This window comes from Hippocampus zosterae, chromosome 8, assembly GCF_025434085.1.
Source record: "Hippocampus zosterae strain Florida chromosome 8, ASM2543408v3, whole genome shotgun sequence".
In the NCBI taxonomy this organism is placed as follows: Eukaryota; Metazoa; Chordata; class Actinopteri; order Syngnathiformes; family Syngnathidae; genus Hippocampus; species Hippocampus zosterae.
This window is the reverse complement of record NC_067458.1, coordinates 16,342,739-16,360,936: the sequence shown is the minus strand read 5'-3', so window position 1 is coordinate 16,360,936 and position 18,198 is coordinate 16,342,739. Positions and strand designations below refer to the sequence as shown.

General features: G+C 40.8%; 1 protein-coding gene and 1 long non-coding RNA gene across 2 annotated transcripts in view; one reads left to right on the top strand and one right to left on the bottom strand.

Annotated features, from left to right (window-relative positions):
- The window catches only part of LOC127605428 (uncharacterized), a 41,688-nt gene extending 40,138 nt beyond the window's left edge, over window positions 1–1,550 (bottom strand). Inside the window, exon 1 of the long non-coding RNA XR_007963585.1 lies at window positions 1,128–1,550. This is a non-coding gene — a long non-coding RNA (uncharacterized LOC127605428). The remainder of the gene's footprint in view (window positions 1–1,127) is intronic.
- A 10,323-nt stretch (window positions 1,551–11,873) lies between these two features.
- On the top strand, window positions 11,874–17,200 carry tmem161a (transmembrane protein 161A). Its single transcript, XM_052072859.1, has 11 exons — window positions 11,874–12,019; window positions 12,631–12,734; window positions 12,822–12,905; window positions 13,355–13,446; window positions 13,535–13,691; window positions 14,005–14,220; window positions 14,293–14,436; window positions 14,512–14,625; window positions 14,689–14,863; window positions 15,037–15,133; window positions 16,066–17,200. Exons 1-11 carry the CDS (start codon window positions 12,017–12,019, stop codon window positions 16,371–16,373), a joined length of 1,494 nt encoding a protein of 497 aa, XP_051928819.1. The 5' UTR covers window positions 11,874–12,016; the 3' UTR covers window positions 16,374–17,200.
- The last annotated feature ends 998 nt before the right edge of the window (window positions 17,201–18,198 follow it).

Here is an 18,198-nt window from a genome sequence, read left to right as displayed (position 1 = left end):
TATTGAAGAAATATTGGCTCTCGCCATAAGTAAATCACATATGTGTTTTGCCTGATAAAAATGGCTTACAAAGGTTTCACAAATCAAATTGTAAATATGCAACAAATGGGGAAAAACGGAGGAAATATAAAAAGTCAAATGTCCCCAAAATGCAACTGTTAAAATGGATGGAACTGTTATATTTTCTTGCCATTATTTTACATTATTTTGCTTTCTACCTGAATACATTTTCCTTAAAAGTACCATTATCATAGCAAATCAAATTATTTGACTGTTTGTCCAGGAAAGTTGGCATTGTATTTCAATTATTGCGTCAGTGTGGATTATAGTTAAAAGTTAAACTATATATAGTAGGCTTTCATGTTACACGAGTAAGACACGAAGAAAACATTTTTGTTTTCCCCATTAGTGGAAAAATATTCTACACACACATCGTCAAACAAGATGTAAGAATGAAGACAGAAAACATTTTTTTAGGATTATAAATTACCCGGTACCACAAAATATAAACAGCTCTACATAATATTTTGAATAGTGGAGAAAATGTTTTTTGTTTAGACATTGAAACTGCCCTCCATAGGGTGTTTTGGTTACTATTTTTTCTTGCAAAATATTAAACATGCTGTAATTTATTATGACGAATGGAGATTGTACTGTATTTAAAAATGATATTCATAATTATTTCTATTGTAAATGGTCGAAAATTATTCCAATATTTTTTTCCAAACGCACGTTATATCTTGATTTTGTACTGTATGGGAAATTTATATGGAAACACGTGTATAATAAAATAGAAACTGAAAATTAAGAGTGGAGTTCAGAGGTGTGTTGCAGTGGGGTATCAGCTAAAAAAAGTCAACATCAAGTTCAACAACGTGCTGGCGCGTATTAGCATCACAATGCTGTCTGGCGCGCGCGCACACACTCAACACACACACACACACACACTCAACACACACACTCAACACACACACACACACACACACACTCGGGGAAACAATTTCCCATGACTGTGCTAACAGTCACGTAACTGTTCGCTCAGGGTGGTCCTAAATGGACGCAACTTGGCATTAAGAGACATTGAAAAAACACAACCATGCTTTTTTATGGGAAGAAACACGACTTACATTCATACGGTAAATCCACCCTAATAGCTTCGAGTCCTTTTTGTAAAGTTGCCGTCTTTCAAACGAAGAATCTGGAGCGAGCCGTGAAAGTCTGCGTTCTGGCGTCACGTCAACTTGTCCCAGTTCGTATGGAAGAAGTCGCCATTGCTTTAGCTTGACTAGCATCCACGCAGCATCTCCTCCACGTCTTCGGAGGAGAATGTGCGCGGCGCTGACTCTGCGTCTCGTTGGTCCTCCCAACACCCACGCCCCACCCCCCGCCTCTGACGTAAACTGGCAGCTCATTCCGGGCTGTGATAGGGGACATTCGAGAACAGACGTGTTCTTGAATGAAGCCCTAATATCGAGGTTATAAAAGAGAGAGGTTGAACGGATGCTGCTGGTACAGCAACCAAAAAGAAAAAGAAAGACGTGAAAGAGAGCGAGCGAGCGAAGATAGGCACGGCGTAATGACGTCACGTGCCAGGATAGGCTCGTCCAATAGGACGCCTATTCTTCGAGAGGGTGGTGACATAAAAGACGTTTCACGGAAAAATAATTTCAATTTTTTTAACGCGTAATATGTTGGAGGGGAGGTTGTTTAAATTTTATGTAAGGCGTAGAATGTAAGATATATTTTGCTCACCATATAAGTTATTTGTAACATACTGTATATGACATTAAATAGGTCAAGGGTGCCCACAGGCGAACCGCGAATCCTTAATAGGGTCGAGGGTGTTAAACTAACGAAATAAATAGCTACACCAATAAATTATATAGGTAATTGTTGACAATTGTATACAATTATAACATTATATTTTTAAAGCATAAAGAAAACAGCTGATGATAATAGATGACAATAATGCATTATTCTACCTCCTACCACTGCTACTACAACTAATAATAGTGTTAGTAAAATGTATACAAATAATTAAAAAACGATTGAAATATTTTAAAGAATAAAAATAATCAACAGGAATAAAAATAATAATAATGAAAATACAGTATTTATTCTTATTTTTACCACTGGTGATAGGACTACTACCTTTGATTACGGGCTCTAAAACATTTGTAATTTTTTTTTCTTCTGATACTACTTTTATTTCTTTACATTTAAATGTTTTTTTAATTTTATGGTAAAGTGTTTAAATGTGGCGGCCCGGTAGTCCAGTGGTTAGCACGTCGGCTTCACAGTGCAGAGGTACCGGGTTCGATTCCAGCTCCGGCCTCCCTGTGTGGAGTTTGCATGTTCTCCCCGGGCCTGCGTGGGTTTTCTCCGGGTGCTCCGGTTTCCTCCCACATTCCAAAAACATGCGTGGCAGGCTGGTTGAACACTCTAAATTGTCCCTAGGTGTGAGTGTGAGCGTGGATGGTTGTTCGTCTATGTGTGCCCTGCGATTGGCTGGCAACCGATTCAGGGTGTCCCCCGCCTACTGCCCGGAGACGGCTGGAATGGGCTCCAGCACCCCCCGCGACCCTAGTGAGGATCAAGCGGTACAGAAGATGAATGAATGAATGAAGTGTTTAAATGTTGAAGGGTTTGCTGTCTCTTTCGTGTTTCACACTGTGAAAGGCACTGCAAAAACAATACAATCCCCGAGCACATCACACACTGCAGATAATATTCCAATTGCCTTGTGATTGTAAACAGCAACATATGAGAAACACATCAGTACAATGCATTGCAGTTTGAAAAAAATGCATGCATACTCTTCTCTCATCTCTTATTGTTACGTGAATAATTCTCAACAAATAGGCACGATTTATGTATGTACACAGATACGTTAAATTAGAATATAATTACTGAGGATGAAAGCGACCTAATTAAATCAGAGAATATGTGTAATTATAAATGGGTTTCTAACATCCTAGATTTGGTTTTGGCGAGTTTAGTGACCTTCAATTTTTAGGCGCGCCAAAATCCCTTCTCAACGTAATCAATGGCGGCACTTATTGGTCACAAGCGGAACTGCAGCATGCTAAAAGGCCGGACAAAGGGGGGGAAAAAAACACCACGGCCTTCATTCCTCCGCAGTCTGGCCGCTGCCACGCCCACTGTCAGCCATTTCAATGAATCCTTTTTATGTAAACACGTTTCATAAGAATCATACAAATACAGTATTAGCTATAATAGCTGCGTTATAGATTCAATCGAACGTAATCAACGCAAACGGAGCCGCCAGTTGGAGGCCTATTTACACGGCTTCTGATCCCAAACCAATGAACTCTAATCTTTTTATTGCGAGAATCATAATTATCGCTTTTAGAAAACCATATCTGCAATATAGAAAATTAAATTGATTTCACTAATAGATGCAATGTGTGCTACATCTCGCTTTTTTTTAGCCAATTCAACTAGTCAAAGGCGCTTTGAGCATGATCAAATCATTTGCACAAGCACGAAAAGTAATAACGGATGCTGATCATACGAATAAAGGTAGCAAACATAAATGAATTAACGAAATACGAGTTTTATCGTCTATAATATCGTTTTAATTATAAACGGATTTAAACTTGGAACGATAAATTATATCATAACTCAGAATAAGAAGGTGACGTCGGGAAGGTAGAGTGGTAATAATAATAACAATAATCATAATTATTTAGCATATGTCAAGTGAAATTATTTTCCTGTATATTTTAAATATTTGTAAATTGAAAGATGTGGAGCTAGGCTTTTCATTAAAAATATTTTAATGGTGTACTTTATGCATTTGGAAAAATTCAAGAATATGCTGAAACTACACGGATTCATGTAACATTTTAAAACGTAATAATACACACTATTGTAACTTAAAATACAAATTCAAGAATATTTAAATAGATTACGTTTAACCACTCTAACCCCTCATCACGACACAACATTGAGATAATTTGTAATGTGTATTCATTATGATTTTACCAAAACTACTAAGGGATCCTTTTAAAAAAATACACCAATTGAAAAGAATTCCCACTCTTAAAATGATGTGGCAAATTGCTTTGAAGATGGGATAAATTCAAACAAATTGCTCTTCTTTTAAAATGTTTTTCCTTTAATACTCACATAAATCACCTTAACGCCTGTTGAATCTTATAACTTGTGTTGCATTGAAAGAGAACTATTACTTGACCTTAGAATCCTTGTAATGCTTTGAGATCATATTCTCTGGTTAATGTTGTGTATTTTCATACACAATATAATAAAAAAAATACACAACATAATGTTGTGTATTTTTTTTCAAATGTGCTATCAGATGTATTTGATGTGAGGTGATGTTAAACAAACACATCATTCAGGTGCAAGTTGTATGCCTAAAATGGGCAATAAATAGGACAGATACCGAGTCAGCATGCATGAGCAGGCCGACTCTTCATGTCGAACACAAATGGTGAGTAACAATAATAATGACCCTAGTCAAGTGGACACCTCTGGGAATTATAATGGCTCCCCTTCAGAAAAGAGGCTTGACCCGAGATGTAGGATGTTGCATGGGAAGTCCACATAGTTGTCTGCACTCTAAACCACACCGGATTGTTGATTAAGATGAGCTAATTTCTGGTGAAGTTAGAAAAATGCTGGAATTGTCCTATCTCTCTCCGTCCATTCACACCATTAATTGAGTTTTGAATCGGGATTCAGGCAAGCACCCAATTTCTTGGAAAATAGCTTTTTGATTGATGTTTTTTTCATGTTCTCCTTTGTTAATGCACAGTTTAAGTATAGTATGTCGGTGATGCATTATAAGTTTGTGTCTGTAATTTGGGTTTTGAGCTGAAAAATCAGTTATCTTATGGACAGTTTATGGCTATTGATTCTGTGGTCAAATATGATGCATTGTAGCCAATTTGGGTGGCCGATTTGGGAAGAAAAGGTTGCAGGAAAGCCTGATTAAAATGAAAAGAATTCCTCCAGTTTTCTGTCAAAAGTATTTTCATGAGAATAGAACACAGGAATGAGACATTTTCAAGGTCTCGGGTAGCAATAGGAGGACAAAATGTGTGCCAACAGAACAATAAATGAAGTGCAAGACAATTTGGTTGAATATGAAAAGCAAATTGTGACATACTATATAAATGGTGACACAGAAGAGCATGTATAGTAATGTACCGTGCAGGGCATCGGAACCTACAGCTTTTGGGCCATACAGAACATCGGGTGAGGCAACCAAATTTACATTGTAGTGTATCGTTTTCTGTTATGTTGCTTTTCTGTTATATGCTGCTGTTTGAGGACCCGAATTATTTATTCATATCGTTATGCAAAAGTGTTGCCTTCTTCAATTAGTTACCTAGATTGGTCACATGATGTATCATATGTTGTTTTCGTCCAATATAACAAGTTGAATGTATTAGTTTTCGCTACCCTCTATCGGAATGGTGCTTTTTTTGGTGAAACAAATCAAATAACCTAAATAATAAATGCAGGATAATGTGCAAGAAACCTCAGGCGGAAATATAAAGACAATAATGAAAACGTTGAATAAAAGAAGAAAATGGGGCTGGGGGAACCTCACAAAATACAATATGAATATGGAAGATGAATGTAGTTCCCTTCCAGTTTTTTTTCTCTTCCAATATAATCATAATCACAAAATTGCTGTATCACATTAGTATAAAAACCTAGTTCCAGCCTGCCATGTGATTGTCATAAAACCTCAGAGAAATTGTTTCAAAAAAGAAGCCCACAAAAATGTTAAACACAAACACATGCTGATACTATACCATGATAAACATCTGCTCAGTGTTTGAATCGTATTCTTAAGGCCCTCAGCGGACTTCATAAAAACTCAATTGTTTCCCGACAAGAGAAAAAGATTCACACACAAAACTACTCACACAGATTGCATAAGAACTGAACCAGAATAGGTAAGAACACCTGTGAGCTCACCATTCAGTGGTAATAAACAGCCAACTTACACTTTGTGAAGGGATGCCGACAGTGGTTAAAGATAGGAGATGTCTGCTCATCCCTGGCCACGTGCAGACCAGACTAGTTTTTTCTTGAGGCTTTCCTGGTTTAATTGGAGACGAGGGGGCTGAATTTTATGCAAATGAGTGCCGGCATCAGTCTGGCTGGGTGAAAAGGAGGGGAGCAAAAGGGCCAAAGTCTCGCCTCTTTTCCCAGGCAGTTCCCTCGGTCAAGTTCAAGCGCATTCAGACAGCCTTGAATGCACACGGCAGATTGATTGGGGGAAGGAGGGTGGGCTATGGAGAAAGAGGACGGAAGCATGGAGGTCTGTACAGGCCGTAAAACCCACGTAAACATGGCAATTCTGGGTCCTTTTGTTCAATTTACTCCCTAACTTTTTTTTAGATGAATTCAGGTTGCTTGTCTTAACTTCAAATATGATTGAATGTCAAACATGCTTCATTTGTCACAAATTTCATGGATATACACAAATAAATGTCACGTCTACTCAATCAGCATTTTGGAGCCAATGACCAATTAGTGAGTTTAAAAAAACCATAACCGATCACTGATCCTATCAGACGATGGACAAATTTTAAACAAATTATTTATTGTACAATCGACCTCTCTTATTCACGGATTAAGACCAGCCCGGCCTATGTAGATTATATGTAATTGATGTATCCGTCCATATATCCATTTTCTAATATTATTTATTCCTCACAGGGGTCACAGGCGTGCTGGAGCCAATCCCAGCTGTCTTCGGGTAGTAGGCGGGGTAAACCCTGAACTGGTTGCAAGCCAAGATTTTAAAAGTTGCCTCTTTATGAGGGGGGAAAAGTCTGAATGTGTATTTTGTTGGGCTCAAAAATCTTAGGATTCCATCCATCCATCCATTTTCTGATCCGCTTCATCCTCACAAGGGTCGTGGGGCGTGCTGGAACAGCCAATCGCCGGGCACACAGAGACTAACAACCATTCCTGCTCACATTCACACCTAGGGACAATTTAGAGCGTTCAATCAACCGACCATGCATGTTTTTGGAATGTGGGAAGAAACCGTAGTACCCAGAGAAAACCCACGCAGGCCCAGGGAGAAAATGCAAACTCCACACAGAAAGGCCGGAACTGAACGATGAACCTCTGCACTGTGAGGAGTATGTGCTAACAGGTTGACCACCATGCTGCCATAATTTATGTATAATTGAGAAAACAATATTAGCAATTAACCCTATGAATTCTCTCCAAAATGCTGAAAAAAAACATTAAGGTAAGATATAGGTATAATTTTGTTTGAATAACATTACATTTTTTATAAATATCAGGGGAATTTTCTTTTAATCCAACTGTTTATGACGAGAATTTTGAACAATGGTAGCACAGAAGGTACGTAATGGAGATGTTTTAATAATTCATGAACATTTCCATCTTCACGTGCTACTGTGGGGTCTGTGACTTTGATTAAATTGATGAGAACAAACCGAAAAATTGGACAAGTACAGTACGTTGTATGTTTAGTTTCAGTTTTATGAAGAACAGTTATATGAAGAACAGTTTTATGAAGCGAGAGCTGTTACTTTCGCCGTCGCTCTGGAATGGAGCATGGCTGACCAAATAGAGTGCACTTGGAAACTGTCGCTTCTTCCACTGACAAGTTTTCAGTTTTATTTTATATTCTGTAATCCATCACCATACTGTGTCCAAAGGTAGGGCCAGGTAGCTTTACACCTGTTGCTGTGCCATAAATTCTTGCTGCCTGTGACCTCTGACTGCTTTTTCTAGCCACCAGTAGCCAGCCGGTAGGCTAGCTAACGCACTGAATGATATAACAGCATGATAAGACTCAATGTGAAGTAGACCGATTGTCCAACTTAAAGTTAATTTGAAAAACAAGCTTTTGTTTTAATTTTTTTGGTCAATGTTGACGCAGATGCTTCGCCTAGTTAGCATGTTGCGCCAACGGCTAACTCCGTGGCTCATGCCACTGTTTGCGTAACGATTTTTGATAGCCGAACATAATAACTGATCTTATATTGACCACCAATATTTCTTTGTATAAACGAAATATCACACAAGAAACATTGTGATGTTTTACTGTGTATACTCTTATCATCATGGCCGTGTGTCACGTAGCGAGGTGGTGGTGGACCCCAAAAAGCGGGCAGGAGGGAGGAGCAGGGTGTATTTGAAGAATTGTATTTAAAACAAGAAAACTAAATCCAAAACAACGTCCAAAGTAACAAACAAAAACCATGACTTAAACAAAACCTATCAATAACCAAAACACTACTAGAACAAATGGGACAGCAGCAAAGGAACCGCAAACAAACAGACATGACAGTAGCAATAGCAAAAATGACCCGACCGTGAGTGTTCGGGCTGGGAGTCCTTTTAAAGCCCTAATTACCAATGACCAGCAGGTGTGCAGCTGCCGGGGGAGCCCCACGGTGCCACCTGTTGGTCCATAAACCGAATCATGACACTGTGATTCATTCGTAGGCACAAGGCTACAGGCCGTTATGATATCGAAACAATCCCTCTCAAGTAATGTTGTTTAGTTATTGTTTTTACAATTTACACCGGTTAACTTCTTTTTATACTTGCGTTAGTATTAAAAATGGCATTTAAAAATTCATCTTACCTCCTATTCGTAAAAAAATACAGATAAAAATATGTATCTTGCATCCATGTTTGACACATTTAGGTGATGAGTTTTCTCACTTTTATGCTCGATGTCATTTTCACAGGCTTTAATCTCATCCTGCATGTGTACATTAATTCAAAGTTAAATAAATAAAATTAGTGTGACAGTGAAGGCTCTTCACAATTGGTTCCCACAGCTCCCCTTGCAGCATTTCAACAAGGCGCAGAAAAAGAGGCAGCAAAATGAAGGTGGGGGGGCTGAGGGGGTTTAGGGCACCATGGCAACATTTGCATATATTCAAATCTGCCGTTGAAAGGCCACGCAAGAGGCCAGACAAAGGCGAGCCAATGGCGGTGCTGCATCCCCCCCAGAAGCCCAGCAGCACTCTGAGACAGACGCTAGGAAGGAGTGTGGGAACCGTGAGGCCCCCCGAGCCAGGCGATGGGAGTAGGGGAGCCACGTAGTAGCTGGCTTGAATTTGCATTTTATTTGTGTCCATTTCTTCCTCGCTAATTTGTGGCTGGCCACTCACGAGCCACAGATGGCTAACACGGGGATAGGATTAGTTGAGGCCATCATAATGGAAGAGCCCTGTGTGTGTGTGTGTGTGTGTGTGTGTGTGTGTGTGTGTGTGTGTGTGTGCGTGTGTGTGGCTGTGTGTGTGTGTGTGAGTGTGTGTGTTTGTGTGTGTGTGTCTGATTCACGCTCCTTGTGAGTGTTTTCATTTTGTATTTGTGTGTGAATTTGTTTCCAGTCAATACATGGCCACAAGTGCATTGGCGACTGTGACATTCCTTCAACGCCACCCCCAACCTCACTAAACCTTTTCTAGTTCAAAACCCCTTGTAGATAAGATAGCTAGCGTTGTCATGAAAAAAGCTTTGCTTTGATTGGATCCCTGCTGTCCATAATTTGAATATGGAAAACAACTTTGCTCTGTTGATGCTATATTTTGGTGTCTTGTGGCAGCCAAGCCTACACACCGACATCACATTTTGATTCTTCAAAGTCGGCTCTGACCATCATTGTACAGCAGAATACTTTGGGCAGTGGTTTGTCTTATACGACTGATGCGTGGTCGAAAAAGTGATGTTGAAAGCCTTGAGATATACCTAGACCTCGATTTATCCAGATGGCTAATTCTCACTGCAATTGCTACACTGACTGTTCATGCTAGCGCTGTGATGCAGGTGATGTGATCTTGTTAAATATTAAACTACTTGAAGCTATTTGTTCCTCAATTCCTCTGAAGTTGGCAAATGGTATTTTTCCAAACTTTGGCGGGCGTGTGCAACCACAAATTGGCGAGGCATACTTAAAAATGATTAGCAAATCTATGTCTCAATGACACCTAAATCTATAGAGCAGTTTTTGAAAGGGAATGCCCATTTTTACACTGATGGTGTACCGGTTCACTCGCCTCACTTCTGTGCAGGCAGTGTGTGTTAAGTTCCCAGTCAGTGAATATTACAATGGTTGTGTTTTTCTATATTGATCTTCAAATTGTACCACTTTTGAACATTCAAAATTGTCTGCTGTATTTAAAGGGATCCGTTAGTTATTTTGCAATTTCCAGCAGTAAAAAGTGTTATGTCTACCATGAATTTTATAACCTCATTATTTTCCTGCTCAATTAACACCTACAATTAACACATTTTGTCACTTACTGTCAACTAAAAATGGCATCACATGTCCTCAGGGGTCAGGTAACAATCAACCGCGGTTCATGTGACATTCGCTAGCTGGGACATCATTGGTCATTACCTGAGCCCTGTGATGTCATTTTTTGTCAACAACAAGTGGCAAAAATCCATTTTTAAAGAAGTTAATTGTACAGTACATGAAAAATAATGAAGTTATCAAATTCATTATTGACAAAATATGAACTTTTTAGTGCTAAAAATGGAAAAATTAGTAAAGTATACATTTAAAAGTTGCCATTCTAATTAAAACCTAATCAGATCAATTTCCCCTTCCTTGCACGGACTAATTTGCCTCGCAGCTTTGCCTGCAGCAGTACCAACACTGACACACTTTATACAGAGATCATGCTAATTTCATCTAATGTATGTTTACTGGTGCCTGCCTGGTGGTGCAAGGAAAGCCGCCAGAGATGTTACTTGCTGCTTCTCTCATCACAACGTCACGCTTTGGCGCCCAAATGCACAGGGTGAAGGATCAAGCACATCTTGCAGCAAGAGGAGCGCCACCAATTAGCAGCATGAGGGGATTCAACATTAAATTGGCAGACCACCCAGATAAAACGAACACATTTGAATAGGGTGAATAGATTTGGGTAGAAGGTCCTCAGAGGCCGTGACGGTACATCGTCGGAGGCCTCATGCATTAAAAAGGATGAGCTGACATTATAATGCATGTGCAGGCTGGCCGAGGGTGTTTATGTCTGCAATAACACAATAAAAGCCACCGGTGGCCAAACTCTTTAGAATAATCTCATATCTGTGTTCAGAGAATACACATTGTAAATACGTCATTACTATGGATTGCTACCTATTTTGTAAGAACAAAAAGGAAAACACTCATTTGGACTGAACATGTTTTCATGACAAAGTAGGATGTAGGGAAGCATATCTAAGACTTTAAGCTGAATCATTTGCTTAATTCTCGTTTTCGCCCAATGAAACGTAAAACTTCTAGTGGAACATGAAATTATGTTTTATTCACATTGGTGCAACATACTGATATACAAAGTGACATCACGAGAGGTTCGCCAGTGCAAGAGGCTGTGTTCACTCCCATAACGGCACAAATGCCAGTTTCTAGCTGCACAGAGCTACAAAAATACCACAAAAAAAGGAAGACTCCACACGTGCGCACAGTTAGACCACGATTTGCCCAAGACTTGTACTGTGCACGATAACAGGGCCCTGTGTGGTTTTTTTTCCAACATTCATTTGAAATTTCTCACCAGTTGCATTATATTTTTAGTTCTTACGAAAGTGATTATTGGAGGAGTACATTTGATCGCTACTCGGGTCATATTTCCGTAACACAAACCTCACTTGAGTACATTTGGGCTATTCTAACCACTCATTTGAGTAATGGTGTTACAAAGCAAAACATAAGCTTAAAAAATGATGTTAATCCAGGGTAAGCATCAGAAACGTACTGTAATTTATCTGAAACATTAGTGTTGGGAATGTTTAAGGACGAACTATTGCACTCACCGCCAATTGCGATTCCCCCGCCGTACTTTGGGGGCAGCAACATCTCTCGAGCTGCCAAAGAGTCTGTCACGTACGTCACAGAAGAGGAAAAAGAGGCTTCACATGTCCCTCCATCAGCTGTTGCGAACGCTCGTGGAGTCTCAGTTGCTCTTGGTCGGTGCGAGCACATAATTCGGGGAGGAAAAAAATGGTAAGTTCATTTACAGTCATTTTATGAATAGGTTTGGCACTGACGCCGTTTTGCAACGAGACCCGCCGTGCTAATGCTAATGAGCTAACGCCTCAAGCAGCATTGACAGGTGCTTAAGTTTGGCTAAATTTAGCACGGCAGCCACTTGTCTGCTTTATTCATTCACTCTTGCACATGTATCACACTCTTCAAATAAACTGCATTCGTGTTTTACTCCCTGACGTGATTAGTGAATTCCGTTGTGTTAAGCGAGTCTGGAATGAATTTACCTGCCGTGTAGCATTAATAGTGGTCCAAGGAAACACGCACATCCTTATATGGATTTCCTGTCAGTAGCCTCGTTTAAGGCGCTGTTTCAGAGGGCGCTCTTTTCTTTCTAAAAGCTCATTTTGACTAGTTCACGATGACTGGGGTAGCACGGTACCCTAGTGGTTAGCACACTTGTCTCACTGTTTGAGGGTTTGAATCTCAGCTCGCGGCCATTTTAGGTATACCCCGAGCTGGGATTGGCTCCAATTTATCCGTGACCAATCACCCAAATGAGAACATGTCTTGTGGAAAATGTTTGGAAGGGACATTTACTTTGTGTGTATGCACTGTCCCGACACTAGGCACTGATGGGAATCCAGCTGGTGGTCAGTTTGCTGACTGCCAGCATCATGCAGAGGATGGCGCCACATTGCTCCTTTGCACGTTGGCTCCTATGCAACGGCAGGTGAGATACCGTCCGTCCACTTTGGTGGGGCGGGCAGACATCAGAGTTTTAAATTGTTATTTTTTATCTTTTTCTTGTGTTTTCAAGTCTGTTCCGGTTTAAACATCCGTCTGAGGGGGAGCTGTGCGCGTTGGCTGGGAAACAGATGCCCAAAACAAACAGGAGAGACAGGTGAGACAACAGACGTTGCAGGTGGGAATGTTTTCCTAACAATGCCTGCAGGGAAAGCCATGAATTCCAGCCACCAATTTCCTTACAGTACAGTCAGAGTTCACACAAACGCTGTGTCACTGTCCAAACAAAAATATGTTTTATTTAGTCACAAGCTTTTATGTGTCTCTGTTCCTTTCATCCACATTCAATTAGTGATATGCATGTATGTAATATTCCACAGTTGTCATCTGCAGTGTTTTTTTTTTTATGTATGAAGTTGACAAAACTGTAATGCACTAGCTGTGCTATTACCTCTTGAGGTAAATTCAAGTTCTATTTTTTTGCCTTTTGTAAACTTGAATTCAAGTTGAATGCCAGATCGCTTCCACAAAAAAGAGTTCTCTTTTGTCTCACTGTCCCAAAATAAGTTTTTTCATATTTTTGATGGGCTGAAATCTTATTCGCAGGCGACAAAATGGAGAAAACAAGCCTCTCACCGTGCCCAAAGACATCGACCTTCACCTAGAGAAAGCTCCAGTCAACGCCATGGATGCCCTTGGTTGGACCAACGCTTCTCAGAGCAACATCAAACAACACCCACACACAAACACTTAATTCTTCTTTTCCTTTTTTTATTTGCATCTCAGTGCTGCGTTTTTTCCTGGAGTACCAGTGGCTGATTGACTTTGCCGTCTACGCCACAGGCGTCTTTCTTTTCACCGAGTGTTACTACAGTGTGGTGGATGCCAGCAAGGAGGTGAACATTGGCGCCATTTGGTGTGTCCTCACTGTTTTTTTCAGCATGTATCCTTTTTGTTGGCAATCTCAAAAACTACAAAATAAGCACTCTTCATGATGTACACCAATAAGAGCTGAATTTGCTTTGTGAAGTTATCAATGCTCTGTTTTGGTTAACATAGAGACAAATTTGAATGAATTGAATGAATGAAATTCCCTACCTCATTAGCAAAAGCAAATTCTGTATTGCGCAATACCGAGACTTCCTTGTGTTTTGTTTTGTGTAAACGGCAACCTAAGCACAGTTTAGCAGGATCTCTGTGTGAAAGCAGCTTGCGACGAAGCAGCAGAGTTTTTTCTCTTAACTCTCACCCTTTAGCAAAGCCCTCCACATGCTCATGAGCCACTACTTCCGCTCGGAGGAAGGCGGAGAGCGTTCTGTGTGCCTCGCTTTCGGCTTCCTGTGCCTTTTGGTCGCCATGCTGGTGCTGGTGGTCCGAGAAGACTACCTGGAGTTTGGCTTGGAATCGGGCTTTTCCAGTCTCTTCGACAACCTGGAGGTGTTCGCCAAGCAGCAGGGCTACGCCGACTGGTCGTAAGTCAACTGCTGGCCTCGCTTCACTGCTGCGCTCATCACAACACCGTACTCTCATATGGTGGTGTCAAGGGTTCCCGTTACCAAACTGACGGTGAAGCTCGGGTTGGCCGCATTCTGCGCGTACGTTGGCGCCCTGATGGCATTTCCCGGACTGCGCCTGGCTCAGACTCACCTGGACGCCGTGCAGATGAACTTGGACCGCCCACTCATCCAGTGCGTGTTGATACATTTGAAGGAAATACGAGGGCACCCCAGCACAATGCTCACTTACACCAATTTCTGTTGCAGGATTCTGTTGCACATGAGCTTCCTGTCTCCAGTGGTGGTGTTGATTCTGTGGGTGAAACCCTTAGCCAGAGACTTCCTCGCCAAAGCCCCTCTGGGGAAAACCTCCATCACGCTGTGAGTACACACAACACATTCCACTTGCGGACTCCCTTTGAATCAATTTGCCTGGCCTCGCAGGGTGTCCAGCGATGCCTTTGACAGCGTGCGGCTGTGGACCGTGGTGTCTCTGTGTGTGCTGCGGCTAGCGTTAACCCGCTACCATCTGCAGGCCTACCTCAACCTGGCCCCGAAATGGGTGGAACAAATGAAGAAGGAAGCCGGACGTATCGCCGCCATTGACATTCAGAGGAAGGTCAGACCACCACTTGAATTTGATGTTCGGACGATACTTGGATTAATTTCCTCCATTTTCGTGTGCGTTCCCGCATATGCATACCCCCTCCCCCTAAATCAATATATACCAGTAAAGACATGAGTTTGAAATAATCAACTGCATTGAATTTGTGTGTATGTTTGCCTCTCCAGGTTACACGCGTGTTTTGCTACCTGAGTGTAGTGACTCTACAGTACGTGGTTCCAGTGCTTCTTATCCTCTTCTCCACGCTGGCCCTCAAGGCACTAGGTTAGTAAGTCCACCACACATAACACACCCACCGATCATTATCAAAGTAAACGGACCATTTTAATCTCGCATACCATCATTTGACAGCAGTAATAATATCTTATGTCCCTCGCTCACCCTGAAATTTGATGGCATTACTTAAAGTGATTCATAATACACAAATCAATGTCAGACATCTGTTTAGGTGCTTCAAAACTTGTGTACATTGAGGCTGTTCTGAGCCTAATTTGTCACTTGTCTTCTAAGTAGACTTACAGATTTTCCAGTGGTTGGTAAATCGGTGGTAATGGTGGGAATTTAGAAACTGTATGTGCCAGAAATGTGTGTATTTCTTATGGGACAGTTGTAACAGTGTTCACAGGTTCCCACAGAAACATGCACCTGTTGGTCATTGCAGGAGAAGCATGGAAAAAAAATAAAACGGCATTAAAATGGTCACACATGCAAAACAAAAGCAATCGAAGTCTGAGGGTGCCTTGACACAGCCGTGAGATCTGCACATGCAAAAATAAGTACTTGAAGTGTAACAACATGTCAAAAAAATGTCTCAATATATTTAATGTACGGTAGATATTTTAAAAAGGATAAAGCTACATGAGCTGACATTTCAGTGACAGAGGTTATGACCGACATAGTTGAATTTGTTGACATTTGAATCAAATAAGGAGTGGCGTAAAACAAAACAACAATATACTAACCCTTTCTCTGAAATATTGAGGATTCCGGTACTCATTAATGTACTTCAGTCAGGCTATATTAATACATTTTGAAAACGTGTAGTTCAAAATTTGTTGCTGGCCTCAGTATGGTGCGCGGGCTCCCTCTAGTGGGGGTAGTGGGGGACTAAAATGAAGTCTTTTTTTTTTTTTTACCCTCGGGGTGGACTTTGCAGCCAAATGACTGAATGGTGCGTCGTGTTTTTTCTCTTCCAGGAGGATTTTCTTGGGATGGAGCAAGTGTAGACGTGAACCTCGGCGTAACGCCCGCCTCTCCGTCGCCCACGGCGGCGCCAGTCATCTCGGGCGCTCTGGACGAAGACGAGGAGTCATTTGAGGACATGGAGGAGGACATCCAGGTCACGGTGGCCCGCCTGTCGGAGATGTTGGCCGCGCTGCGCTCTGTCCTCACGCCGCTCTTCTTCAGAGGGTTCTTTGCCTTCTTCACCTGGTGGGTGGCAGCCTGTCAGGTGATCAGCTCGCTTTTCGGCATCTACTTCCACCAGTACCTCATGAACAACTAGGACGCATTTCGGACGCTCCAGAAATGTTGATTATGTCTGCTCAGGTGAGACTGGAGCCGGTCTTCTGGTATGAAAACACCCACCCAAAAAAAAAAAAAAAAAAAAAAGCAGCATCTTGCACCTGTTTCGCAACTTTATGCAACATTTCAGAATCAAGCCTGCTGCTTTAAATGCTGCATTGAACATTTGACGTCATACAATACTTAAGACCGCCACATACCTGACAACTCGGCCAAGCAGTTGTTGCATTTTTATTTTTTTTCCATTGCAGTGAGCTTGTGTGCGGGTCATTTATCAGGTGTGTCATTGAGTCACTGAGTATTTTTGCATTTTGCTGCATCGCCTGGTGTCAGTGGCGCGCCCAAGAGAAAACAGAGAAGTCTGCACTGAAACGCTGCTCAACAACAGTATATTACTATGCCAACCCTTTACAAAAGAGTTACTAGGACTTCACATAGGGAAAAAAATATGTATACACCATGAGTTGTAATCGTACTAGATTGTCTTTTTTTTGGTTTGTTTGTTTGTTTTAAGAGCAGTCTTTATTTACAGGAAAAAGATCATCTTATGACAACAAAAATATTAATTTCACAAGAATAGTTATTTTAGGATAAGAAATTAATTAAAGGAGTAGGCAAATAAATGGTTAAAATCCACACAGTGATATGGCTTGTCCATTTAAACGTTAAAATAATCATTTTCACTTTTACGATCAGTATTACATGATCAGGAGAAAAAGACACGTAGACATCTCAGGCATGCTCTTAATTAAATGATCCCACCTTGTTCTTGTAATATGACATTTTTGGTATCAGATAAAAATACAACTTTTTATCTTTAAAGTGAAACAAAAAAAAAACACTGACTTGGTTTGGCTTTATATTACTGTATGGCCCATGAGCATGACATCTGGGTTTTACGGTGCTGTTACTTTTTATTTTATTTTATTGGGGGGTGCAAAAGCTGTCAGTTGTCAAGCAGTTCATCTTTCTCCTTTTCAATGGTGACTTTGTTGGGATGACACATCGTCAACAGTGACGCTATATACAAACCTCATTCCAATGACGTCGGGCCGTTGTGTTAAACAAATAAAAACACAATTATTTTTAAATCATGTTCAACCTATATTTAATGGAATACACTACAAAAACAAGCTATTTAATGTTCAAACTCTGTTTTTAGCAAAATAAAATAATCATGAACGTAGAATTTTATGGCTGCAATACATTCCAAAAAAGCTGGTACAGATAGCAAAAATGAATCCAAACATTGAGGTATGCATCCCACAGGTGAACAAACTAACTGGGAACAGGTGTGTGCCATGATTGGGTATAAAAGGAGCTTCCCTGACTTGCTTGGTTATCCACAAGCGAAGATGGGATGAGGGTCACCTCTTTGTGAATAACTGCATGAGCGAACAGTTTAAGGACAATGTTCCTCAAGGTGCAATCATAAGGAATTTGGGGATTTGATCATATACAGTCTAAAATATCAAACGTTTCAGAGAATCTGGAGATATCACCGAATGTAAGCTGCAAGGCTAAAAACCAACATTGAATGCCCGTGACCTTCGATCCCTCAGAGGGCACTGCATCAACAACCGACATCAATATAAAAAAGGATATCAACACATGGGCTCAGGAACACTAAGGAAAACCCAATGTCAGTAACGACAGCTAGGCACTACATCCGCAAGTGCGACTTAAAACTGTTCTATGCAAAGCAAAAGTCATTTATAAAGAACACTCAGAAATACCGCCTGCTTCTCCAACATGGACTGATGCAAAGTGGAAAAGCATTCTGTGGTCTGACGAGTCCATATTTC